General features: G+C 45.2%; 1 protein-coding gene across 1 annotated transcript in view; it reads right to left on the reverse strand.

Moving 5' to 3' along the window:
• UTP4 (UTP4 small subunit processome component) overlaps window positions 1-24888 on the reverse strand; it is a 28347-nt gene extending 3459 nt beyond the window's left edge. Inside the window, exons 1-14 of the mRNA XM_058675025.1 lie at window positions 24868-24888; window positions 17691-17851; window positions 13872-14063; window positions 12447-12531; window positions 10751-10840; window positions 10235-10446; window positions 8677-8848; window positions 8497-8588; window positions 6560-6656; window positions 5096-5160; window positions 4085-4207; window positions 3488-3644; window positions 944-1050; window positions 488-583 (exon numbers count right to left, since the gene is read on the reverse strand). Coding sequence (XP_058531008.1) covers window positions 488-583; window positions 944-1050; window positions 3488-3644; window positions 4085-4207; window positions 5096-5160; window positions 6560-6656; window positions 8497-8588; window positions 8677-8848; window positions 10235-10446; window positions 10751-10840; window positions 12447-12531; window positions 13872-14063; window positions 17691-17849 — 1647 coding nt within the window. The 5' untranslated portion in view covers window positions 17850-17851; window positions 24868-24888. The remainder of the gene's footprint in view (window positions 1-487; window positions 584-943; window positions 1051-3487; window positions 3645-4084; window positions 4208-5095; window positions 5161-6559; window positions 6657-8496; window positions 8589-8676; window positions 8849-10234; window positions 10447-10750; window positions 10841-12446; window positions 12532-13871; window positions 14064-17690; window positions 17852-24867) is intronic.
• Between the last annotated feature and the right edge of the window lie 2662 nt (window positions 24889-27550).

Below are 27550 nucleotides of genomic sequence, written 5' to 3' on the forward strand. Positions count from 1 at the left end.
AAGGGAGACCCAGAAGAGGCTTTGGGCTCCTATCTTCAAATCAGCTTAGCTCTGACCATTGTGGCCATTTGGGGAGCAACTTAGAGCATGATCTTTCCTTCTCTATCTCTCCTTGTCTCTGTAAATCTGCCTTTCAAATAAAAATAATTAAGTGTTGGATCCAGTGTAGTAGCCTGGCAGTTAAAGTCCTCACATTGACTGTACCAGGATCCTATACGGGATCCTATATCCAGCTCCCTGCTTGTGGCCGGCAAAAGCAGTCGAGGACAGCCCAAAACCTTGGGACCCTTAACCTGAGTGGGAGACCCGAAAGAAGCTCCTGGATCCTTGCTTTGGATCAGATGAGCTCCACACACTACAGCCGCTTGGGGAACAAACCAGCTGACAGAAGATCTTCCTCTGTGTTTATCTGACTTTCCAATAAAAATTAATAAATCTTTAAAAAAATAATTAAATCTTAAAAAAAGCAAGTATTGTAATCTCTTACCTGCTGATCAGAATGCGCAATGACAAGGTTGTTGGTATTAGGAGCAATGGCAATAGCACTTACTGGAAAATTGTAGGCAGGTACCGTGCAATGAAGCTGGGAACAAATAACAGGTGCAAGGGAACATGATAAACTCTCACAGGAAACACTGGAAGTCAGCTGTTTTGAAAACTAGTCCTTGGAACTCAAAAGGACTCCACATTCCTCATAAGCTAGACATTTACTCCAAGTAATTTTATTTTTAAAAATGCATGTGAAACTGTGTATAAAACTGACAGCAATAATTTTACAAATAGCTGAGTAAATCATTCGTAAATACATCACTGGACAGGGAACCTGAAGCTCCAACTGTTTCAAAGAAACGAGTGCTTTAAGTTGGAACATGGGTACAACTGCAAGGCATGTGCACTCAGCACAGGAATACAGGCTCAACAAGGCTCAAAGGATGGGGCTTACCTTGAGATGCTTCACACTGTAGACATGCACACCAGCACTGGTACCTGAGGCAGCGAGCCAGTTCCCATCTGGACTGACTGCCAGAAGACACATAGCCTCCACTGTCCCTAGAGGCGGAACAACAGTTAGGTCTGTGAACTCACTGTTCAGAGCCAAGCCTGTCCTGACGAGGATGGCAACGTCCAATAGGTCTCTTGAGATCTCAATCACTGCCAGGGTCATTTACTGATTGCTTTACAAATTAGTTCTAGATGTTAATATGTTTACCTTTCTCACATGATTAATCATCCCTTTTGTAAAGTGGAGTCGAAGAGATACGAATGAAGGCATCAGATGGTTGTGCCTCAGTCAGATACTTCCAACTGGGGTGATGAAGAAATCAGGGAGGCCATTTCCACTAAGTACTATATTTATTTTCTTTTTATTATCAGTTTTACTTGAAAAGTAGAGATAGACAGAACTCTCCAATCCACTGTTCTCTCTCCAGATACATCAATAGCTGAGGTCAGGCCAAGCTAAAGCCAGCAGCTGGATACTCAATCTGAAACTCCTACATACGTAGCAGAAATCCAAGTTCTTGAGCCTGCTGCCCCCCCAGGATTGAGCAGTAATGAAGCTGGGCTGGGGAATGGAGCTAACAGTCAGATGCAGGCACCCTGATATAGGAATGCTTGGGTTATAGGTGTCTCAAGCGGCAGCTAAACCCCTGAGCCAAAGGCATGACCCTAAAACCAAAGCATTAACCTTTTTTTTAAAATAGAAAGACTTCTCTATCTATTTATTGGAAAGATATTTAGAGGCAGAGACAGAAAAGGGTATCTTCCATGCACGGGCTCACTCCCCAGATGGCTGCACTAGCCAGAGCTAAGCCAAGTTGAAGCCAGGAACCAAGAACTACCACCCATGTCTCCCACATAGGTGCAGGGACTCAAGGACTTGGTTACTTTTCCAGTAACATTAGCAGGAGCTGGATGGTTAAATAGGGGAGGTAGAACTCAAGCCAACATGTATATGTATGTATATATATGTATGTATATGGGTTGATGGTGTTGCAGGCAGTGGCTTAACTTCCTTTGCCATAACACTGGCCCCTTAAATGGCTTTTAATCAAAGTCATGGACACACACAAGTTCAAAAAACTTGAAGCATATCCTAATATGTTTGGGGGCCTATTGTATATTTGGCAGCAAGACAGGATGAATACATTGAGACATCTTTGTCATCAAGAGACTTTGGACCAATTTGGCAACTTGAAGACTCATGTGGGATAAAATTCAGAGTGATGCCATATGCAAACTATGTGCTGCACATAATGCACTAAACAATGACAAAGACATAAGCCAGATGTCGATAGTTGCGTGAGGATGAAAAGAATAGGACGCAGCTAGGGAGTTATGTGACAAGGACTGAAATATACAGATTTAAGGGCTGAGGAAAAAAACAGCCTGACTACAAAGAGAAAACGGAAGAAGAAAGGAGAATGAAAATCATATACATAATCCAGGGCCAAATTTTAAGGGATGCTAAGTGCAAAACAAATAAGCTCTAATAAATAAACAGAGACTCGAGGAATAGTCAGTTTAACTGATCTGATCCCTAACCTGTGGGAATTTTTTCGTGTGTGTTTCTTGTGCAGCTTATAGATCATCAGCATCAAAGCAAAAAGATTTGACGTTCTATGAGCCAATGTGGTGGTAAAGGGGGTAAAATAACCACCTGTGACACTGCCACCCCACATTGGCACTGGTTCAAATCCTGGCTGCTCCACTGCAGATCCAGAATGCTTCTAATGGCCTGGGAAAGCAGAATATAGTCCCTATGGGAGAGAGAACCTCCTGACTCCTGGCTTCAACATGGCCAGCCTTGGCCATTACAGCCATCTAGTGAGTAAGCCAGAGGATGGAAAAATCTCTGTCTCCTCCCTTCTCTATGTAACTCTGACTTAAAAATCAATCAATCAACAAACTTAAAGAAAGACTCGACTTTCTGGGCTGACAGAGTCTAAGTAACACAGTGATGGGGAGAACTACCACCTTAGGCTTGGTACTGAATCCGAATCCTTAGCAACAGTTACTACACCTTGGACCCACTAACGCATGTTCTCAAGGAACATGGAGAAATGATCAGGAATATAAAATGAACAAAGGCAATGAGACCATATGCATATTATGGATCTTTCATCTTTCTATAAACAACCAACCAAGGAAAGTAACACGCCCACCGAGTGTTTACCTATAAACACAGGTTGGGAAATATCAAAATACAAAAGGTACTTAGTTCTCAGATGATTTTAACTTTCCTCATGCTCTGCTGCTAACAAAGCTCTAGGAAGATGACGAAACTTTCCTGGCTCCAAATAAGGAATCAAAACCCCAGTGAGAAAAGAGTAGGTGTGAGCAACATTTCAGGGCTCATCAAGTGTCATCCCGCCTACTGTAAACTGCCAACATGTGAGCATGCTGGCAGGGTGGGCAGAGTGTGACCCAAGTGCACAGTTACACCTCCATCACTGACAAATCTCCTGGGATCATGACCCAGGCCTACCTGACGGTGGCTGGAAAGTGTGTAGGTGCTTGAATCCCCCTTCCAGCAGCTGGATAACGTGCAGAGACCCTTGACTGGATGCCACAAAGAGCTTTGCTGAATCTTCAGAGAATAAAATTTGAACGGCAGAGCGAAGGAATGCTGGCATTTTGGAAACCTTTCAGGGAATAAACAGTAAAAGTCAGTGAGAAAGAAGGGAGACTGATGGTCCATCCAAAACAATCATGTGGGTTTAAATTACAGGAATGGTTCCTGTCTCTAAGCAAGCCAATTCACGAAGGCTGGATCTCTGGCTAATGGCACAGACACTCCCCTTTCATCATTTACTAACTGCCTTTCTGATCAAGGAAGTAACAGTCACACATAAAGCCACTAAGGAGAGACCTCTAAATGTTACTACCACTTTCTGCATTCCCCTATCCTTCCAAGATCATAATCAATTCAAAATGTAAACGCATTTCAATTGTTTTGCCATGGCTACCTTCCAACAGCTCTTTGCCGAGCCAGGGTTTATGTGCAGTTTGTTCCCACCTCTCCCCAAAATCACACATTTAGGAAGTATCTTCTTCTGTGACCACACCCCAGGCTGCCACTTACCCGCTTAAGGCTAATGTTGTCCCGTTCGTAACTCAGCCGATAGAGGAAAAAGCGGGAAGCCGTGGAACAGGCGATCCAACCTCCACATGGGGAGACACAGCTGCAGATGATGTTCTCAGGACCCTGGCAAAATCAGAAGCCAGGAAGAATGTTTGATAAAAATCTGACAGGACACCGTTCACTGGGAACTCTCAAGCTCCTGCTGCTTTAGATGGGAGTAAGAGTACCCACACACAGCCTGAGTGCAGCATGTCACTATCATTTCAGAGGTGCAGCACTGAGACGGGACAGCTCTGCTCTTACTGCACATTGTCCCAACCCCTGCTGCCTCATCGTAAACCTCAGCCAGGAACCTGAGCAGGAAGGCACTTGAGGCATGAGAGCTTGGAAGGACTGGCAAATTGGGGCATGGATTTTCTGTTGTCTATGATACCCCCACTTTAAACATCTGAGAAACAGCACACGAAAAAGACTTGGAACATAAAGAAGAAGTTCAGCATAATCTTTGTGGAAAAAATTATGCCTTCCTACAGATGAATAACACACACACAGAAAGGAAACTCTCTAAAGGGAAGTGATTTCAGGAGGAGGGTACTAGAAATTCGGGGGTGATCAAAGATATCAACTGTCACCATTATTTGCACTCTTCATGGGGAGACTGAGCTCACAAACACTTCAGTAAATACAGTGAAGAATCTCAAGTGGCCGAAGCAGTCTGAATAGGATTTTTCTAATAATATAAACAGCATATGCACACATGAGTGGGAATACGAACTGGAAGAGACTAAACAAAAACATCTTCGTGTTCATCTGCAGGGGGTAGGGCTGATGGCAGGGCTGGGGAAGGAACTGTTACAGTTTAAAAATTACAATCACTCTCAGTTCAGGTGACACAGGCCTTCATTTAAGTGGTTTTAGGATTCAAACAGTTTAGGATATGAAGGAAGTCATCCTAAATCCTGACTGCACAAGACGTTCTGGATTCAGGGCCTGAACAGTGAACCTCCTTACCTTTGTCTTGAGGTGCAGTAAATGATCTGCATTTTTAGAGAGTGGAAGAGTATCCCCGTTCTTGCCTGAAACAATAAAAGTTCCATGTACTTTTTTTAAAATCATAGATTACTTATACATTATTTCTTTTTTAAAAAATATTTTATTTATTTTTATTGCAAAGTCAGATATACTGAGAGGAGGAGAGACAGAGAGGAAGATCTTCCGTCCGATGATCCACTCCCCAAGTGACAGCAATGGCCAGTGCTACGCCAATTTAAAGCCAGGAGCCAGGAGCCTCTTCCGGGTCTCCCATGCAGGTGCAGGGTCCCAAGGCTTTGGGCTGTCCTCAACTGCTTTCCCAGGCCACAAGCAGGGAGCTGGATGGGCAGTGGGGCTGCCAGGATTAGAACCGGCGCCCACATGGGATCCAGGCGCTTTCAAGACGAGGACTTTAGCCACTAGGCCACAGTGCTGGGCCCTACATTATTTCTTCTAAAAAGCTTACAGGGTAGAAATTTTAGCCAGTGGGAAGTCAAAAAACTAAGTAAGCTGCCATGTTTTGTGGGAATTGACAAAAACAAAAGGTGAACTTTTGGATGTAGTCTGTCCCCATGGTCACTATAATTGAGCTTGGTACTAAGTGTGGTGGTGATGTTGAAAGGTAGGGTCTCATGGGAGGTCTAGGTCAATTGGTGGAGTGTATTCTCAGAAAGGATTGGAGTGATTCTCTTGGAACCCTAGTTATTTCTTGGGAGAGCAATAACACCTGGGTCTGGTCACAACCAGTCTTTCCCTGACCTCCTGTACCCAGAGGTGAGGGACTGAGTTTCCCATGCAGTCAACACAAGGTGACAGGAGCAGAACTGGTGGCGGCTCTCACCAGAGGCTGAGCCGCACTATTTGGACCTTCAGCCTCCAACGCTGTGACCTAAACACATAGTATTTCATTAGTGAGGAAAAGCTGACTCACACACACTCTGCCTCTCCTGTGAAACAGCATGAAAGCTCTGAAGCCATACCCCACAGTGTGGCATGCAGGTGGGTGGCACTGGCATTTGGATGACCTCGATGATAAATACTACAAACAAGAGGACCCAAACACTTCATTTATATATTGCACAAAAGGCCATGTAGCCATCACTCCATAAAGACCCATGGGATGTTGATCATGTAAGATTGTTTCTACCCATCATTAAACCTCACCTTGTCCCAACAGCCTGTTTTCATTCAAATTTGGGCCAACCAAAAGTGTACTCTTGTTCTCCATACCCTGCAGGGCCCCAGAGAGATCCAGGATCCTCCACTCAAAATTTTAATACTACAAATATTTTGTTTGCTTTGTCTGGTGGGTAAAAAATCTTAAGTGCCAACTGATAAAGGAAAAAAAATCCATTTTTTTTATAAAAAGAATTTCAACTATAATTCTGATTTAAGGCTCTGTCTCTAATTTCTTAGTGGAAAGCAAACTGTCTTCCAGCATACCTGTTGCAACTGTGGATCCCAGGCGCCAAAGTTCTAAGTGATGAGCAAACTGGAACAAGAGAAGCTGCCTCTTTTTAGAACAGGAAATGAGACGTCGCTGTATCCAAGAATTGAAAAGTTATAAATAAGCCAGGGTCAGCCACTGCCTCGGTACTAGGTATAGTAACAGCACAGTTTTTGAAGTGCTGCAAATACATTTATTAGGTATTTTAAGTCCAATGCTATGCCAGGTACTGTCCTAAAACCTAAGAAAATAGTAATGAATAAAAAAACAGGCACTGCACTCAAGAATATTCTAATATAACGGGGTAACAGGAAGACAGGCATTTACACTAGTATGTAAAAAATTTTAACATGGCTAACATAAGTATGTAACAACAATTTAAAACAAACATAAGACAGAAGAGCTAACCTCACCTCAGGGGGGTAAAATGTGATGTTCACTGGCAGACTAGTTAGGCAGAGAGAGAGGCATTTGGCATAGCAATTTAGATGAGATGCCCACATCCTGTATCAGGTCTAAGGCCTGGTTCCACTTCTAATCTACTCTCTGGGAGTTAGCAGGGGAAGTTTCCAGTTTTGTGTCCTTGCCACGCATGGCAGACTTTAATTCTAGGCACATAGCTTTAGCCTAGCCCAGCTCCAGCTGTTATGAACATTTGGAAATAATGGAAAAGATAGACAATCTCTCTGTGATTGTATCTATTTCCTATTTCTAAAATAAAATAGCAAAAAAAAAAAAAAAAAAAAAGACAAGAGAGGGCAGGGCAGTAAAGTTCTATAGAGAGCAATAGCATGTGAGAAAGCTCAAAGGGGAGTCAGAGTGGCTAGGGTAATGGTAGGGCTGCTCCAAGTGCATCAAAGAGGTGAGAGAAGCTGAAGGACAAGGAAGGATTAAGGACACACAAGCCATGCCCAGGAACTAGGCATTTGTGCTGATGGCAATAGGCACAGCCAAAGGCTGAGGCTCAAAGCCACAAATTAAACTTCTTTTTAAACAGATTAATGGAGAGTGGGCTGAAATGATATCAATGGAAATAAAAGATCTTTAAAAAGCTATTATAAAGAGAATCACAAGGGAAAAGACATACAATGGCAGTATGGCAAAAATAAAGAGTAAATGAGGACCAGTACAACCTTATCAAATTATTTACAGTCAATATGCAGTCTGTTTGCCTTTTTTTCTTTTTTCCTTTTTTAAAGGCAGAGTCACAGAGAGAGGAGACATAGAGATACTCCACCCACTGGTTCACTCTCCAACTGGGGTGGCTGTCCCATACAGGTGCAGGTGCCATCCTCCACTGCTTTCCCAGGCCATCAGCAGGGAACTGGATCAAAAGTGCAGCAGCCAGGACCCGAACAGGTGCCCACATGAGATGCTGGCACCCCAGGTAGAAGCACCAATGCACTATACCACAGCACTGACCTTTGGTATATAGTTTATATATTAAATAGTTCTCAACTAATTTACATATCCACGTATATGTAACAAACGTATATATATGCTATATATGTAAGTTAATGAGGAGATGGTTTCATAAACTTCTCAGTTGAATGGAATACAGAGGTAGAGGTTGGGGAGAAGATTTACTGGCTTGGGAAGCTGGAATCATTTCCCTAGAAGGGACCACTGAAAGCCAAGATTTTTCTGCTCCACCCAGAATAACACAAATTACCCTCAAAAAAACAAAACTCACAAAATCTGCCTAGACCACAGCTGTTTGGAAAGGGGTATGATTTCCCCAGAAATAGTACAAGGGGAATGATTTCTCTAAAATGCAGATCTCTTGCCCCACCTCGCCAAGTCTTCCAGAAGACGTGCCTGGTAAACAGGAAGGAATGAACAAGGTAGATAGAACTGAAAGGAAGAGTCCTAAAACTGGCCCAGGGACATGAGCTGCACGGTAGAGGCCCAGGGAGCAGGAGACAATACTTACATGGGGAAAGGTGATTTTTCGGAGAGCAGCATCATAATTCTTTACCTCCACCTTTTCCATGAGAGGACGAATGACTAAGTGGGTGTCGGTGCCTGCAGCAAGAGCAGAAGGTGTGCAGAATTAGAACAAGTTCTGAGTGAATACAGCCAGTGCTGGCCAGAATAAAGTGGCAGAGCTCACCTCCAGATATCAGGGCCGTTGGGCTGTGGGCCACAGTGCGTACATCGTGTGTGTGATGCTGAAATGGTTTTGTTCGCACCCACTGCTTCTCAGTGCTGCCGGAGGCCACGGGGACCAGCTGGAAATGGAACACTGTCCCCTCTGCAGTGCCCACCACAAAACTGTCTTCTTGCTGAGAAAGTCGTAACAGAGTTCCACATGAGCAAAATAGGATCCAGCCAAAAAAGTATTCCCCAAACTTTTCTATCTGGGAGGCCTAAGGGAGAATCTACACCCAGATTAGACAGGTCAGAGGGGTCTTGTTCCTCCAGAAGCTAACCATCCTATCGCAGCAGCCAGCTCAGACCCAAGCTAACAAGGTGCCCCCTTACTGACAACATCGGCAATACGTCCTGTTCATGAGGGTGTTCCCATACATACAAATTACAATAGCGAAAGGGATAAAAGATCTAGAATAACCTTAACAAATGGTTCTAGCTGAGAAAAAAAAAGTATTAAGCCTTATAAAGGGCTTAAAAGGCAATCTTGTAGTAAAGCAAACTTCCAATCCAGCTTTTGCTTGGAGGCCCAGGTGAAAAGCAGCAGATGATAACCCAAGCATTTGGGCACCTGCTAGTCATGTGGGAGACGTAGATGAGGCTCCTAGCTCCTGGCTTCAGCATTGGTCCAGCCAACTGGGGAGGAAACTGCAGATGGAAGTTTGCTCTAACTTTCAGAATAAATAAAGGAAAGAAGGAAGAAATCTTAAAGAGCGAGTGAGCAAGAGAAAGAGAGACTCTAAAGTAATCCTGCTATGTTCCCATCCATTGGTTTACTTTCCAAATGTCTGCAACAGCCAGGAACCAGAAACTCCATCCTGGTCTCCCACACGGGTGGCAGGGACCCAAGTACCTCAGCCATCACCATCTGCTGCCCCCCAGATCTGTCAGAGTGGTCTGGCTATGACCCATGCACTGTCTGCATTTTTACTGGCAGTTTAAGTGGCATGGGAAAATGTCTACTGCACTGTTTAACAGGGATATTTAACATCACAAAAAGGCTAATTTCCAACAAGGAAATGCATAAGTTTTATACACTCCAATAAAAACAGTGATATTCCTTTACAGAGAACTATAGAAGGTACTCCTAAAAATAGACAAATTAACCAGGGGAAAAAAAAAAAAACACCATCCAAGCAATAATGTAAACAAAAAATCCAAACAATAGTAATGAAGAAATAGAGAGGAACTGAAAACAGGAACACATATAGATATTTATATATCAGTGTTCCTGTCGGCACTGCTCACAATGGACAACAGATGAAAATAACTCAAATGCCCATCAACAGATGACTGGAAAAGCAATGTGTATGTGTGTGTGCACGTGCATGTGTACACATACACACAAGGGGCTGTCTTCTAGTCTTAAAAAAAAAAAGATATTTTGGTAAGATACACATGACCCCTGAAAATAGTATGCTAAGGAGCATCAGGTATGCTTTCCCAAAATTTCTTCCAGCCCACCCTTTGGATGAGAAAGTGTTGGTGGTGCCAACTGCCCCGAACAAGGCAGTACTCACATCAGCCACAGCAATGGACTGCACATCAGCGTTTGCAATGAGATGGCTCTTCACCAGAGTCCCAGTGGCAGAGTCCCAGAACTGTACTTTACCAGCTGAGTCCGTACTTATGACGGTGCCGTCAGACAGGAAGGCCACACCCCAGACAATACACTGTCGTTTAGACATGCCCATGTACTGCCTGTCCACCTTCATCTTGTGAATGGCGCTCCCTGAAAACCAAGAGAAGCACATACGTAAACATGACACCTTTCCCCTTTAGTCCTCAGAAACCGCCCCGGTAGGCATGATGGCAAATGTTAGTCATTCAAACACAATGAGCCAGCCCAGCAATGAATCTCCAAAATGGTGATCTGAAGAGCAGAGCCGGGAAGAGCGAGCGAGAAGAGTATAGGACAGGTTAAATCCTGAACATCACTGGACGCTTGGCAAGAGGTCAAGCTTTTAGAAACTCAAATATGTGCATTTGACAATCAAAACGTGTGACCAAAAAAGCTGAGAAAAATCAAAAGTCACCTGATTTGACATCAAACACATTGATGTAGTCGATGGAACCAGCTGCAACGTGGGTACCAGAGGGATGCCAGCTGAGACTCAGGATGCGATCTTGGGAGGAGTACAAACAAAAGAAAGTAACCCACACATAAATATCCAGCAAAGGGGCAAGCAACTCTCCTTCCACCACTATCCACAGGGCTCCTGCTTGACAACCCTAGCCCTCTCCCCTACCACCCTACCACCCTGAGAGGCACTGCCTGGTGACAAAAGAGGCCCATAATTATGTCACAGTAATAACGCTTAATGAAAAAGTTGATAGCAAGGTGAATGAATACAACTTTATAAATGTTAGTTGTAATGGTGTAGTAAGTTAGGCTTCCACCTGAGGCATTCACATCCCTTATGGTTGCTCCACTTCTAACCCAGTTCCCTGCCAATTTGCCTGCGAAAGAAGAGGAAGCTGGCCCAAGTGCTTGGGACCCTGCATTCACGTGGGATATCAGGAAGCTGCTCCTGGTTCCTGGTTTCAGTCTGACCCAGCACCAATAGGCCATTTGGAGAGCAAACCAGAGATGGAGGATCTCTCTGTCTCTACAGCTCTCTTTCTGTGACTCTGCCATTCAAATAAAAAAAAAAAAAAAAAAAAAAAAAAGAAGTTATAAGGTAACAAAATTTAAATTGTTTGGCTTAGTAATTGCATTGGGTTGGGGATTTCAAAAAACCACTTGCATGAAAGTCCAAAAATATTTATAGAAACAATGTTCATGACAGAACTGAATGTAGCAATAAAAAATACGCATCAACAGAAATTCTGTTTCATAAACTGCAGAACATAGAATGAAATGACATACAGACTACTGTGACTAACACAGAAAGATAATGGAGCTAAATGCAAACAAAAACTTCTTCCACATTTCTATTAAAAATCTAAAGCATCAGTTCCATAATGTTCCTTCAGAGTGAAATGAAATACTGATTTTCTATTTCAAGGCTAAATGTATGAAATTGTTAAAAGCAGCATATTACCTTCGTGAGGAAAAAGGCACAGAAAGTGTTAAAAAGAAGCAAAGCCAGAATCTGATCAGCACAAGATAAATCTTTTGAGTGGACATCGAGTATGTGCAGCACAGTTATTCACCAGTAGAACATCGGCAACCCACAGTCCCCAGGCCGGTTCAGGTTGGAGCACAGGCTTGTCTTTGCTTGTGTGCAGTGGGAGCAAGCGGGTTGGTCAGCCCGGAAAGTCTACAACATCCACTTCCTTGGGCTTCACAGAAACCATCCTCTAATGTTGGCTCTGCAGGGCAGTGCCCATGCAGCCCAAACACTGACACCTGTTTACAAAACTCTCCTCCTAATTTAGGGCAACAAGAACCACGGCTTCTAGGGATGACATTCCAGTTTAAGGCTCACACACACCCATTAACATCCCACACTCTTAAGTGACAACAAACTAACTCCACAGAGCACTAGTTTTTCTGTTTTAAATGTTTGTTTCTTTGCATTATCATTTAACCAGGCAATTCCAACAATGTTACACACTGTGAAAAGCCTGGAATAAGGGTGTCTTCTAGCATTTTCCTCGTTTCTAGACAAAATTAACACACACTTGAAATATTATCTGGACCCATGGAAAAAGATCGCATTCCCAATGGCACAGAAACATAACTTCCTATTAAGGCTACTCAATATCCCATCAAATAAGAACCCTTACTTTTCTGCCGATCGAAATTTCTCTCAAACTGAATTTTGTCTGGGGTGAGTTGAAATAGTTTCACAGATCCATCCTCACAGCCAACCTATGAAGGGAAAACAGAAGGGAAAACAAAGTTTTAGACATGCAGAAGGGAAAACAGGACTAAGCACACACAGGCACAATTTCTCCCTAACAGGAACTCCCCTGAAAAGGAAAAACCGTTTTGGGAGAAGGGAACATACTAGGATTAAGAAACTGGTAGTATATGCTCAGTAGCCCTCTTATCTATGCCAGAAAGCAGGTTAATTGATCCTGGCTTCTCATACTGTGGTTCAGTTCCTGCACAGGACATGGAACAAAAGCGGGACTTCATAACCTACCTCTACTGGAGACCTATAAGCATGTTACACAAATTAGTGGGGAAAAAAAATAAATCACAGGGCCATCATAGCAAATTAAATCTATTTTTTCCCAAGATTACATTTTTATAGATAATATTAAATGAAATAGTAAAATACGTATTACTCATTCCAAATACAAAAACTGCAACGATAACACAAAGTTCACACAGTTATCACTGGTTTATGCTGGCTTTTACTAGTTCTAGCAGAAAGGTATTTTTTATTACATAGTGAGTAAAGTCAGGGGCATAAACATGTTTTGTTCTTGACTGCATAAAATACTTAAACTTTTAAATATAGCTAAGATTTCCCTAGTGAGTATTCAATGAATTGACAGTATTTTTCAAAATTTTTTGGATGGCAAGCTGGAGTAAAATAGGACAAGAGGTGACTGAGATCCAGAATTTACGTTGCAGAATTATTTATGGGACCCAGGATTTTCCTGTCAAAAAATGCTGCAGAATACTGTATTGAATGTGAAGGAGAAGAAAACCTAATTATAGTCGGGATCTTTTTGTGCCATAAGACAGCTACAGAAATTACATTTTTCATGTATTCAAAATGCAATCAGGTGTGTGTACGGTCCATTGGTGTTCAGCTTCAACACTTGGTGGTTCCTGTAAGTGCCACGTTTCTTGAGGCTCCATACCCACATGGCAGACCCAGATGAAGCTCTTAACTTCAGACTGGCCTAATTTCAACCATTGCAGTCATTTAGGCAGTGAACCAGCAGGTATATCTCTCTCTCTGTAACTCTGCCTTTCAAATAAAAACAAAATATCTCTTAAAAAAAGAAAAAAACCTACAAATGAGTAATTCGCTTTAAAAAAGCAAATAAATGAATGAATAAGCAAGTTAAAAACCAGCAACAAAAAGATTGCTTTCATCCTTGACAGCAATTCCAACCTTTTGGGGTTGCTGGAATCCAGCTACAACTATAGTTGCTGCATGACTAAAACTTTGTTTCCCAGAATACAGGGAAGAAATTCTGTGCCTGCACAAGAGAAATCTCAGTTTGAATTAGAAACAACTGCTTACTGACCAGAAGATGGGTGCCACTGGGGTTGGCAGTCAGGCTCCAAATAGGTCCTCCGAAGGCATCCGTGGCATACTTAATGTTTAACGCCTGTAAGTCATACTCGATGATCTCACCATTGAGCCCAGCACTGAAGAGTCGCTGTCCTTCCGCCCAACACAGAGCTTCTGTGGATCTGGACTCATGACCTGGGAAAAACTAGCAGCACCAGGAATTCATCAGCTCCCAGCACTGACTGGTCACAGCCAGAAGGTGACAACTACTCCCCTACAAGCAATTTGTGTGGGAGTTCAGGCTGTTAGGTCATAACAACCAACATGTTCATTTTTTTTTTCAGATTCAAACTCCTGTTGCCTCAATACACTTGGTTTTGCTTCTTTTACTGAACTAGTTTAGCAACAACTTTTTAGGAGAACAAAGCATATATTCAAATGTGGTTAGATGATTCTAATTGTATTTGAGTCAATTTTCTGAAATTTCCAATGAAACAGACTGGCTGACAGTTTCACTCCGTGCATACACCATACACATCCGCCATACACATCTGTCCAATGTTTCAGTCAATGACAGCTGCACCTACCATGGTGTGCTCATAAGATCAGATCCATGTTACTGGTGTATATATCTTCTACAGCATCCACTGCACTGTTAGAGTACTCCTATTTTATATAAGAGAGTTACCAGTGGCAGGCAGGCCCTCCATGCTTCTGAAAGGCAGCACTGTTCTCATAAGAGATGATCCATTCATGATACTGTCCTTGAAGATCTTCAAGCAGGACAATGTGTGGCAGTGGAGAGCAGTGACACTGATGACAGTGGCTTTCTATAGGCCTAGACTAACTGTCGATGCCTTAGTTTTAACAACAACAACAAAAGCTCAAAAAATATTTCTAAAAATTTAAAGAATGATGTTGTGGCACATCAAGTTAAACCACTGGCTCAACATATCAACATTTTACACAGGTGAGGGTTCGAATCCCGACTGCTCCACTTTCACCTCAGTTCTCAGAGGTTGCCCCTTGCACTCAGTTGAGACCTTGGAGAAGCTCCTAACTTTGGCCTGGCCCAGTCCTGGCTATCACAGCCACTTGGGTAGTGAACTCGTGGGCAGAAGATCTCTTTCTTACTCTCCCTTTAACGTTGCCTTTCAAATAAATAAATCTTTTCTGAAAATTAGAAATAGATATAAAGTCACATAAGATTACAAAGCATTTGTGTATTAAACTATGACAAAGGGATCAAACAGCCTCAAAATGACGTTTATAAAGTAAAAAAGGATATTAAGGATATTAAATGAAGATAATTTTTAGAAGGTTCATGAAAGCTGAGCACATATCATTCACAAAGTCTTTAGTAGAACACTAACTCCAAGGCCTGCATGATCACTCCTCACTCACGGATCACACACAGTTTCAGTGCCTTTTCTTTTTTTAAAGATTCATTTATTTTTATTGGAAAGACTGATTTACAGAGTGAAGGAGAGACAGAGAGGAAGATCTTACATCTGTTGATTTACTCCCCAAGTAGCCTCAAAGGCCAGAGCTGTGTTGATCAGGAGCCAGGAGCCAGGAGCTTCTTCTGGGTCTCCACAAGAGTGTAGGGTCCCAAGGCCTTGAGCCGTCCTTGACTGCTTTCCCAGGCTACAAGCTAGGAGTTGGAAGAGAAGCAGAGCAACCAGGATATGAACCGGCGCCCAGATGCGATCCTGGTGTGCAAGGTGAGGACTTTAACCACAAGTGCAAGGTGGGGACCACCTTTTTCTCTTTTACACCATATTTTTACACTGTGTATACATCTGTAAATGCTTAGTACTGTGCTACAACTACCTATGGTCTTCAATATAAAAATACATCTGTAGCTTTTTCTCATGGGAGCAAAACATAGACACATTTCTCAAAGCACATTCCCATTATTAAGTGATGTCCAACTGTACACATGCTGAATGTCATCAATGCATATAAACATACATGTTTTGGGGCCTGGCACTAAAAGCTAGTGGCTAAAGTCCTCCCCTGGCAGGCGCGGGGATCCCATACAGGCACCAGTTCATATTTTGGTTGCTCCACTTTTCTTCCAGCTCTCTGCTTGTAACTTGGGAAAGCAGTCAAGGATGGCCCAAAGCCTTGGGACCCTGTACCTGCACAGGAGACCTGAAGAAGGTTCCTGGCTCCTGGCTTTGGATCAGCTTAGCTTTAGACATAGCAGCCACAGCAGACGGAAGATCCTCTATATAAATTTGCCTTTGAAAGAATTAAATTTTTGTTTTTTCAAAAAAGCATTTTCTTCTGTTTTGTTCCTATTGACATAAAAGGGAAGGGGCCTATGAGGCGCTGCAGCAGGCTAAATCTCTAACTGTGGCACAAGCAAGGCTGATGGTTGGAGTCCCAGGGCTTCACCTCTATGCAGCTCCCTGCTAACAGCCTAAAAGGCAGTAGAGAATGGTCCATGTCCTCGGGCCCTTGTACCCACATGCAAGACCCAGAGGTAGCTGCTGGCTTGGGACTGACCCAGCTGAAACTGTTGGGGACATCTGGAGTGAACCAGCAGATGAAACGTGTGTCTTTCCTTCTTTCTTTGTAACTTAACTGCCTTTCAAATTAGAAACCTTAAAAAGGGCCTGGCACCAAGCCTAGCGGCTACAGTCCTTACCTTGCACACACAGGGATCCTGTAGGGCTGCTGGTTCTAATCCCAGCGGCCCCACTTCCCATCCAGCTCCCTGCTCGTGGCCTGGGAAAGCAGTGAGGACGGCCCAAAGTCTTGGGACCCTGTACCTTCATGGAGAAGACCGGGAAGTTCCTTGCTTTGGATTGGCTCAGTTCTGGCCATTGTGGTCACTTGGGGAGTGAATCATTGGATGGAAGATATTCCTTTTTGTCCCTCCTCCTCTCTGTACATCTGCCTTTCCAATAAAAATAAAGTTAAAAAAAAAGTTTCCTATTAATTTTTGAGCCTCATGAATGCAAGGTCCCTGACATGTTTTATTACACTCCTGTGCTGCTATGCACTGAGTATATTCACTTAAACAATGATGCTTGGCCAGATGAAGCAATAAATGTGGACTGAATTAGTCAATTTTGGCACCTGAAAAAATTTAACAAAGTTTTACCCTTGGGTTTAAAAAAAAAAAAAAAAGAAAGAAAAAGAAAAAAGGGGCTAATACCTGTTTGTGCACACCCAAAGGGCATTTTACTGATTTGAAATCTTATGCCATTTATAAGACATTTAAGTGCACAATTCTCTCAGAAAGGTGAACTTAGGAACCCAGCTTCCTGTCGTCTTATCACTTTCTACCCATTTTTCCCCATGTTCATTTTTATTTACTTAAATGACAGACCTGGATCCCAGGCCCCACAACACTAGTCACAGGAATCCCAAGCAGTGACTCACTAGCTGGGTCAAAGTGCGACTACTCAGCTCGCAAGCTAAAATGTTTCCCTTTTATTTTGCTGACAGGCACACTGATAGATCCAGTAGGAAATGTCACTGGCCGTTCCCAACAATCTCTTTATTGTGGCCAAAATATTTTGCCAACCTGAGTTTTCAGGTGACAGTGCAGCGACAATACCATTCTTAAGACACTTCTAATCAACATCAACTAGACCAAAAGACTGAGCTGCAGGCACCAGACATTAGATCTTTACTTGTTCGGGGTCTAGGCAATTGCAGAGTGTGGTAGTTGGGGAGTGGGGGAGACCCGGACAGGGGACAGGATGGACAGAGCAGCTGATCTTTATAAATATATAAAACCCCACAAGTTTCCACCGAATGAAGCTGAAGAGCTTTGAACACAATCCACACCAAGTCAGATCCCCAAAGGACTTACTTTCTCCTGAAAGTAGTTTGCCGACAAGTTGTAGATTTCCACGGTGCCATCTGTCCGGGAAACGGCCAATCTGTTTGATTGGTTATTGTACGCCACGCAACGGATTCCTGATGGAATATAATTAAAGAACCGTACTCGGTGGACCTTAAATTCACCCATTCCTGCACGGGGAAATAGAGAGACATTGCTGAACGTTACCTGCTGCACTGGCACATGTATTCAGGTTATTAGTAGGGTTCTGGAGTGGATCTAAAGAGGCCTGAGCGCAGAACCCAGCGATCTCCCCAAAGCCCAGGATGGCCTGAATGAAGACACCACAGCGTGCCCACGGGGCTCAGGTCAGAGCTCCCCAGGCCTTCCCTTTGGAAGTGAAGATAAATGGCAATATGCATCTCTACTCCCTGATGATAGGAGGCCTGTCAGTGAAATAGTCAAATATACCTCCACACGATGATACTAGACTTTCCTCCTTTGTCTACACCTACAATGCCAGGATGTCCCTAAAAGGCAGAATGTTAAGCTTGTCACTAAAGCAGTACATTACTGGAAAGTTATGGGGAGGAAATGGTGGGAGAGGAAAGTGCGGAAGGAAAGGGAGGAATCCCTATTTCTACCAAACTGCATCATGGAAAATAACAACAAGAAAAACAATCTTTCAAAAACAAAAGCATGTAATTTCACAAACCTACACTAAGCGGCAGATGGGATTGCCGGTAAGAGCAAGCAGGCAAGTTAGGAAGTGACAGGAGTGACGCCAGTCACCTACACACCCCACCCCCTATCCCCGCCAACACCCCCACCAGGGCGCGGACAGAAGCGGGTCCCGGTCGCCCCTCCAGGGTCTGTAAGTCCAAAGCCCAGAACCCGCGGGCGGGGCAGGTGCGACCCGGCAGGCGCAGCCCGGCTCCCCAAGGTGGAACCTGCACTCGACCCCGCAAGCGAGGAGAATACGCGAGCCCTGCGAGGTCCTCCCAGCCCGGCCGGGCTGACCTCTCGCACCCCGGGCTCCCACGCGGCCCCGTACCCCAGCACACTGACCCACGGGCCCGCCACGATCGCTTCTCTCGGCGCTCGCCTCCACTCAGCCCCGGGCCTCACACGTGCGTGCGCGCGCCTGCGCCCTGGCAGACCCCGCCTCCGGAAGTGCCGGCGGCACGAGGCCGGAAGTGCGCAGGCAGTCCTAGCGGCGGCGGCGACGGCGGCGGGAGGTTCGGTTGTCGCCCGTTGGCCGCGCGGCGCCGCGTTCGGCGGCCGCCATTGCAGGTCAGGCCGCGGGCGAGGGTGAGGGGACACGGGAGGCTGCGGACAACGAGGGCTGAGGCCCCGGGGGTGGGCGACAGCGGGACGGCGCGGGCAGCTAGGGAGCTGGGGCCGGGCGGGGCGCACGGCTCCGGGAGAAGAATGGCGAACCGAGCGAGGGGCGGGGAGCGGCGGCGCGGGGGAGGGGCGGCCGGCAGGGGCGGGGAGACAGCCGCGGAGAGGGTGGCGGGGAGACCCCGGTGCCGGGGTGGGGAGCCGGGCGCAGGGGGTCGGTGTGCAGGCGCGAGGGCGGAAGGCGGAGTGGGAGGAAGGGCGGAAAGGGTGGCCTAGCGCGGGCGGAGGACGGAGAAGGGGGCGGCGCGGGCCCAGGCCTCGAGGTACGTGCGGGAAAGGGACTCTCCCCCCCTCTTTGGGGGTTGCCGGCTGGGGAGAGGGCATCCAGCCCCGCGTGGACTGGAACCCCGGGAAATAGCGGGGGGTGCTAGCCGAAGTGTGTGGTTGGGTAAGCAGGAACGTGAGGTTCGCTGGAAGGGACATTTTAAGTCAGATTGTTGGGAGAGGTTATTCGGGAGGTGGTGTCGGGTCGCGGGTGGTGGAAGAGTTGATCCTGAGTCCTTGCGGGTGGAGTTCAGAAGGAGCTTAGGACTTGGGTCCCGGGAACGGTTTGTGGAGAAAGAGGTGGCTGGAGGAAGGAGGACGCCTAAGGAGTAATGTTTGGGAGGTGGGGGGACCTTTTGGAATACTCCTCGGGTCGGGGCGGGGGGCTGGAGAAAAGTAGTTGGCAGACTAGTTTCCTTGGGAGGCTGGAGAAGGGGCAATTAGACGAGCTGTGGGGCGAAGTGGAGTCCCGGAGTGGGTGGAACCAGGACTAGGAAGTGTTGGTAGCCTTGGGTGAAGTGGGGAGGGGTCGGGAAGGTGGAGGGGAGCTAGAAGAGGAGGAGGACCCTTGGGGAGGAAAGGAAGGGGATGGTGGGGGGGTAGGGTGGATTAGCAGCGAGGGGAAAATGGAGGTGGGGCTGCAGGGTAGCAGAAGATGGAGAAAACTGAAGTAAATCAACTGAAGCCATCTTAACGCTCATTGTCTGCAAATACAGTCATGGATTCCTCCCACGTGGGAATCCTCAAGCGTGATGGGAAGTATCTGCACACGTTTTTGAACACTAATGACATGAAAAGTTTGGAAGCATTCAGTCCCACCTACCCTCCACAACCCCTTTTTGGAGGCAAGCCAAACGTCTCATTTAGAAACAGGAGTTGAGATTAGTGACATAAAGCTCTGAAGACAAGACCGCCTTGGAAACTAAGGCCATTCCCTTAAGACACAGAACCACAGTAACACTGCTAATAAAAATCATTGTGTTCAGTTGTATATCAGATTTTTCAGTTGTTCATTTGATTGAAAAGTACCCAGGGAAATAGTTAAATTTAGAGCCCAGACCTTCCAGAACATACTCCCTGAAGCAGTTTGAATCCTGATTGCCGTATTTGAGTTGTTTTCCAATGGTGTAATTGTACAGGCAGTGTTCAGACTTGGGTCCTGCTGCACATGCATGGAGAAAGAGTCCTGTTCGTTTGCATAGTCAGCCTGGTCCTGAAGGCTAGCTGTGTTAAGCACTGCTAAAAGCTCTACACTCTTTACAGAAGCATTTACCTGTTAAGGTAAATGTATGTCCAGTTTATTGCTGTGGAAACAAGACTCAGCTGTTGTCACAGGATAACTGACAAGTTAGATGCTGTCTGACAAGTGAGTGACAGCACTCCTACCTGCTAGTTCACTTAACAGATGTGGTCAACACTGAGAACTCGGTGCCTCCCTCAAGGGTGGTTGGCTCCAGCTGCTTGAGCCAGCATAGCTGCCTCCCAGGGTCTGCATTAGCAGGAAAGCTGGAGTCAGAAGTCACAGACACTTGGGATGCAAGCACCGTGCCCAGATTTTAGTGTGATGCTCTCCTGAAGTTTAGAGTTTTTAAAAGTTTATTGGAAAGGCAAATTTACAGAGAAGGATGTAAGACAGAAAGATCTTCCATGCACTGGCTCACTCCTCAAGAGGCCACAATGGCTGTAGCTGAGCCAGTTGGGAGCCAGCAGCCTTCTCCATGTCTCTCTACGGTTACAGAAAGGCCCAAGGCTTTGTGCCATCTTCTATTTCCCCAGTCCACAAACGGAGCTGGAAGGGAAGTGGAGCGGCAAGATACAGACCCTGAACTGGTGCCTGGCCTGGCACCTGCAAAGCAACAAATTCAGCCACTAGGCTATTGTGGTGGTCTCCCAAAATTTTTTTTTTTTTTATCTATTGTATTGTTGTTGACAATCTTTACATAGTTAATAATTACAGTTAAAGGAAAAAGAAGAAAAAAAAAAGGTTCAGGGGATAGGGAAGTGGGTAATGCTATTATGTCGATATTGTTTCCATCATGTATCTGAGGTAAAGGGGGATATTGAGGGAGAAGCCACACCCGGTTTCCCGCCCACCCCAAGTCCTGGATGTGGGGCATGCTCTGAGATATTTGCTCAAGTAGTTTTAATAGTTCTCCAGTTATGAATCGCTGCCAGTTTCGCTCGATGAGGTCGTCCACTGATTGATATGGTCCATCATAAAGTCTCCGTTTGCCCCATATTTCGCTGCCAACATATAGCTGAGATGAATGATTGTCCTGTTCTGTCTTCTGTCTTTTCTTGGTTAGAGTTCTGAGTCCAGCAGTTCGATTGGAGAGATCTCCAAAGATACTTTGAGGTATTCCCAGATTAGTTTCTTGTATGTTCTAGCAAGCACAGGGCCCGGCACAGTCCATCACCCCGATCAGCTGGTGGTTGCTATTGCTGTGTTGGTTCTATTTTCGGTCCCGAGTTGCACTGGAACCAATGGGTGTTGCAGTCCAGTCTGGTTTGGCCCTTACATCAACCAGTGGGAGCTGCAGTCTAGTCGGGGCCACCCACAATAACCCCCACCAGGCCCGCCCCCTACCCTGGTTTGCCAGTATGTGTAGCAGAAGACCATTCTGTCCCCCATCCCATTTGGCTCTGGTACTTGTCAATGGGTATTAAAGCTTGGTTCTATCTAACCAACTCAACCATCCAGCCCTCACAGGTGTTGTTGAGTCCCTCTCTATCTAGCCATCCCAGCCCCCGTCCTAGTTTTCATGCCCTCCCACGGGAATAGTGACCCAAGAAGGGGGAACCCACTTTTTCCCTCCCAGGTCTCTCTGTCCCGGTTTATGCACTCTTTAGGTGGTCCTGTGATTTGACTCGACAGAATTAGTCCCCAGTGCCAACTTCTGCCAGCTGATGCTGCGGCCCTGATCTAGTCCACATGCGGCGCACAGGTGTTATGACCTTGCTTAGTCGGGTCTGCCCTCATCCCAGCCAACGCTCTCCAGTGGGAGTAGCTGACCGGCGAGGGGACCAGCCCCTTAATCCCCCCGCCAGCTCTGCCCCTTCCTTCCTGGATCTCGGTCTCCCAAAATTTTTAAAACTGAAAACCTTGATGGATTCTATTGAAAAGCATGATTTAATTGTGGTTAGGTTTACTCATCCAGGTGAAGCCTCTTATTTTAAGTTCTCTATTTAATTGGGTAGATACCACTTTTATTCTGTCACATTTCATTGTGGCTGATCTTAAGACCTTAGTAGTCTTGTAACAATATTTAACCATCCAGAAACCTTAGGATAAGAGAAGTATGTGGAAGATTAAAGTGAACTCAAGACAAAGAATGTCTTGTATTTTCTTGCCTTAATTTTCTTCCCAGGAAGGAGCAGAGGTTTAGGGTACAGTTTTGAATCCTGGGGTGGCATGAAGTATTTTTCTTTTTTTTTTTTTAAAGATTTATTTGTTCTTATTACAAAGTCAGATATACAGAGAGGAGGAGAGACAGAGAGCAAAATCTTCCGTCCGATGATTCACTCCCTAAGTGAGCGCAACGGCCAGTGCTGTGCCGATCTGAAGCGGGGAACCTGGAACCTCCTCCGGGTCTCCCACGCGAGTGCAGGGTCCCCAAGCTTTGGGCCGTCCTCGACTGCTTTCCCAGGCCACAAGCAGGGAGCAGGATGGGAAGTGGAGTTGCCGGGATCAGAACCGGCGCCCATATGGGATCCTGGCGTGTTCAAGGCAAGGACTTTAGCCGCTAGGCCACAGTGCCAGGCCCATAAAGTATATTTCTGTTAGTTTCAGAAACCTAAACATAAACAATTGGAGATTTAAAAAATTGACCTTCCTTGTTTTTAGCTCCTACCTCAGATGCTTCAGTGACATGTCACAATTTCCATAGTCATTTTGTGAAACACACTGTAAGAATGAGGCTAATACCTGTAAGGCAAGGGAGTTTCTCCTACAGAAGTGCAGTGTGATGGGCTCAACTCTTCTAGCTGTGTAACCAGTTTTTTTTTTCTTAAGATTTATTTATTTTTATTGGAAAGGCGGATGGATGTACAGAGGAGGAGTGACAGAGAGGAAGATCTTCTGTTCACTCCCTAAGTGGCCACAATGGCTGGAGCTGAGCCAATCCAAAGCCAGGAGCCAGGAGCTCTCCTGGATCTCGCATGTGGGTGCAGGGTTCTAAGGCTTTGGGCCGTCCTCGACTGCTTTCCCAGGCCACAAGCATGGAGCTGCATGGGAAACTGGGCTGCTGGGATTAGAACCAGCGATCTTATGGGATCCCAGTGCGAGGAAGGCGAGGACTTCAGCCACTACGCTATCGCACCGGGTCCATCCACAGTTTTTCTAAGCTGCTTTCCTTTTTATCCAATGAGGAGGCTATGACTGCCTTATAAATTGTTTTCAGATGGGAGAATCCAAATAAGTGTTCATGAAAGATGTGCTGTGCAAGAAATACATCTCTTTGTATTGGTGTTGGCCTGCCTGCACTTGTTTCTTACGAAGTCACATACGGTCCTCATGTTAGATATTTCAGAACAGAGATGGAAGCTGAATATAGTGTGTGGTGAAACACAATTACAGACGTGCCAGAAAACTTTTCCGAACTAGGGCTCTCTATTTAGTCTGAATTTCAGTACCTGTAAGAATATTTGAGATAGTTAAAAATGATGAGGATATTGCTGTACCATAAAGTTTGTTTCAGGGACTGAAGAACTGGTTAAAAACAAATGTCATAGGAGAACTCTAAGCTCTGTAGATAAAATATTCCTGTTTTGTGCTACCATGATAAAACTCCCGTTTTTTAAAGCTTGAGAACATGATGTCTGGGGTTGAAGGTGTTGGCATATCCCACAGGTCTAGTACAACTACAACAAATATGGTTTGAACTCATTTATATTTAACCACAGTATCAGAAACTGAGGACAAGGCAGATCCATCTATTCCAGATTGCTTGAAGAAATTTGATGTCAACGCTTCTTGGTGGGGAAAATGTTGAAGTTCTTAATAGAATGATTTAAGCGGAGATAGATGAAGTGCAAATAAGAGTTGTGAGCTAGCACATGTGTGAAGTAACAAGCAGGTCTTCACTCAAGCTCTATCTGTAGACGCTAAAATGGCCTTGATGGGCAGTGAAAGAAATCACACTGTGAAATTCCTTAAATAAAAATATTTTGACTTCAAAAAAGGCTAAAATGATGATTAAGGTGTGGACTCTGCCAGCTCATCAGCCACAGCTTTTGGGTTTGGGGTATGGTTCCCAAAGTGAATCTGGTTTAGTTCTTTGAATGCGGGTTTCTTTGCTGCTTTGTGATTTGTTCTGGGACCTTGAGGTCACCTGTACCACTGTTGTGAGAAATCAGGATGCTTACCCAGGGCCCCCAAACTGCAGGTGTTAACACTGGGGGTGACCTGGACCAAGCTTACATATTGGTAATATTTCTAAGTTTCCTTGCCCAAAGCTAAGGTTTTCTGACTACTTTAGTAATAGAGTTTGTGTATTTAGTTAGTACATTAGCCCTTCACAGGATGGGAGGTGTAACTTACTGCAGGGGGAAGAGGCTTGGCTTTCTGTATGCTTCCAATGCTGCAGGGCTGGATTCTGGTTAGGGCCTGTGAGACTGATAGCCCTCTGAAAAAAGAAAGTCTTAGCTACAGCGGAATTAGTTGGCTTGAGCCAGACCTGTATTGAATTTACTTGTTAGGCTTCACTGGAGGAGCTTTTCTGCTGCCTACCTGTTTACTTTTGTGATGTGATAAGTGTATTCATGAAACTACCTTGAGAACAACCTAGCAACTAGAAATTGCTTTTAGTGCTAGAATGAGTTAAGACTGAACAGTTAAGAATATTTTTTATTCTACAGACAATTCTCATTGTATTACTGATTACTAATAGGATTCTACTTGGGTTTTATTTTGATTTTTCTTTACTTGAAAGGCAGAGTTACAAAGAGGAAGATCTTCCATCTGCTGGTTCATTTACCAAATGGCTGCAATGCCTAGACTGAGTTGATCCAAAGTCAGGAGACTCCTCTAGGTCACCCGTGCAGGTCAGGTACAGGGTCCCAAGTTTCTGGGCCATTCTCCACTGCACTCCCAGGCCACCAGCAGGGAGCTGGATGGGAAGTGGAGTAGCCAGGACATAAACCAGTGCCGACACAGGATCTCGGTGTGTGCAGGCGAGGATCTTGGCCATTGAGCCATTGTGTCTGCACTTTTTCTGACAGTTCACATATGACCATGAGTTTATGATTCATGGACTTAAATTTTAGATTGATTTTCCAGTGTTAGAAACTGGTTTCTTCTCTGCATTGATCTTATTGTCTGTTGCTGTATGAGCACATTGTTGTTTTCCTAAACCACCTATATTTTACTGTAACTTAAGCCCGTCATGAAATATAATGTTGTGTCCTGAGTTCATCAGAAGTTTATTTGGGGCCCGGCGGTGTGGACAAGCTACTAGGGTCCTCTCCTTGAACGCCCCAGGGTCCCATGTGGGCGCCGGTTCTAATCCCAGCGGCTCCACTTCCCGTCCAGCTCCCTGCTTGTGGCCTGGGAGGGCAGTTGAGGACGGTCCAAAACTTTGGGACCCTGCACCCACGTGGGAGACCCGGAAGAGGTTCTTGCTTCCCGGCTTCGGATTGGCGCAGCACCAGCCCTTGCGCTCACTTGGGGAGTGAATCATCAGATGAAAGATCTCTCTCTCTCTCTCTCTGTCCTCCTCCTCCTCCTCCTCTCTGTATATCTGACTTTGTAATAAAAATAAATAAATTTTTTAAAAAGTTTATTTGGAAGAACTACTTTTTAACAGTATATATATTTTAAAGGAATTTCATTTCTTTTTTTTTTTTTTTTTAAGATTTATTTATTTTTATTGGAAAGGCAGATATACAGAGAGGAGAGACAGAAGGAAGATCTTCCGTCTGATGATTCACTCTCCAAGCGGCCGCAACAGCTGGAGCTGAGCCAATCCGAAGCCAGGAGCCTCCTCCAGGTCTCCCACACCAGTGCAGGGTCCCAAGGCTTTGGGCCATCCTTGACTGCTTTCCCAGGCCACAAGCAGGGAGCTGGATGGGAAGTGGAGCCGCCAGGATTAGAACCGGCGCCCATATGGGATCCCGGGGCGTTCAAGACAAGGACCTTAACCACTGCACCATCGCACCAGGTCCTAATAGTGTATTTGAAAGGCAGAGTTACACTGAGAGTGGGAGACAGAGATCTTCCGTCTACGGTCCACTCACCAGATGGCCGCAGCAGCTGGAGCTGAGCCAAACTGAAACCAGGAGTCAAGAGCTTTTGGTGTTTATGGTAGCTGCAGGGGCTTAAGCACCTAGACCATCCTCCCCTACTTTCCCAGGCAAGTTAGTACAGAGCTGGATAGAAACTGGAGCAGCTGGGCCTTAAACCATTGCCTGTGTGGGATAACAGTGTTGCAAGCAGCAACTTTACACACTCTGCAATGACAGGCTCTTGGAAAATTTTTTATAAAAGAAAATGTATTTGAAAGAGAAAAGGAGAGGCAAGAAATCGTTCATCTGCTATTCCACTCCCCCTACACCAAAATGGCTGCAGCAGTCAGCTGGGCCAAGTGGAGGCCAGGAACTTTCTCCAGCTCTCCTCGTGGGTGCAAGAGCTCAAAACATTTGGGCCGTCCTCTGTTTGTTTCCCAGGTGGATTATCAGGGAGTTAGATCAAAAGTGGGTCAGCTGGGTCTTGAACTGATACCCATATGTGATGCCAGCATGACCAGTCATGGCTTCACCAACATTGGCCCAGGATGAATTTCTTAGTTTATATTGCCAAACGTTTTTTTATTTAAGACTAATAAAATCTTTAAAAAAATATTTATTGGAAAGGCAGATTGACAGAAGGAGAGAGAGAGAAAGCTCTTCCATCTGCTGGTTCACTCTACAAATGCCTGCAACAGCCAGAACTGGGCTGATCCAGAGCCAGGCTCTCCTTCCAGGTCTCCCATGCAGGTGCAAGGTCCCAAGGTTTGGGGCCACCCTCCACTGCTTTCCCAGGTCATAAGCAGGGAGCTGGATGGGAAGTAGAGAAGCCAGAATATAAACTGGTGCCCACATGGGGTCCTGGTGCTTGCAGGAGGTGGATTAGCCAATTATGCTGTCATGCTTGACCACCCCAACCCCTTGAGGCTAAAATATTCTTACTAGTCTCAAAGTTGTATTTGCAGTTAGACTGTTGAAATACTGATTTGCTTATCTCATCC

The sequence above is a fragment of the Ochotona princeps genome, chromosome 16 (genome assembly GCF_030435755.1).
Source record: "Ochotona princeps isolate mOchPri1 chromosome 16, mOchPri1.hap1, whole genome shotgun sequence".
NCBI classification, from domain to species: domain Eukaryota; kingdom Metazoa; phylum Chordata; class Mammalia; order Lagomorpha; family Ochotonidae; genus Ochotona; species Ochotona princeps.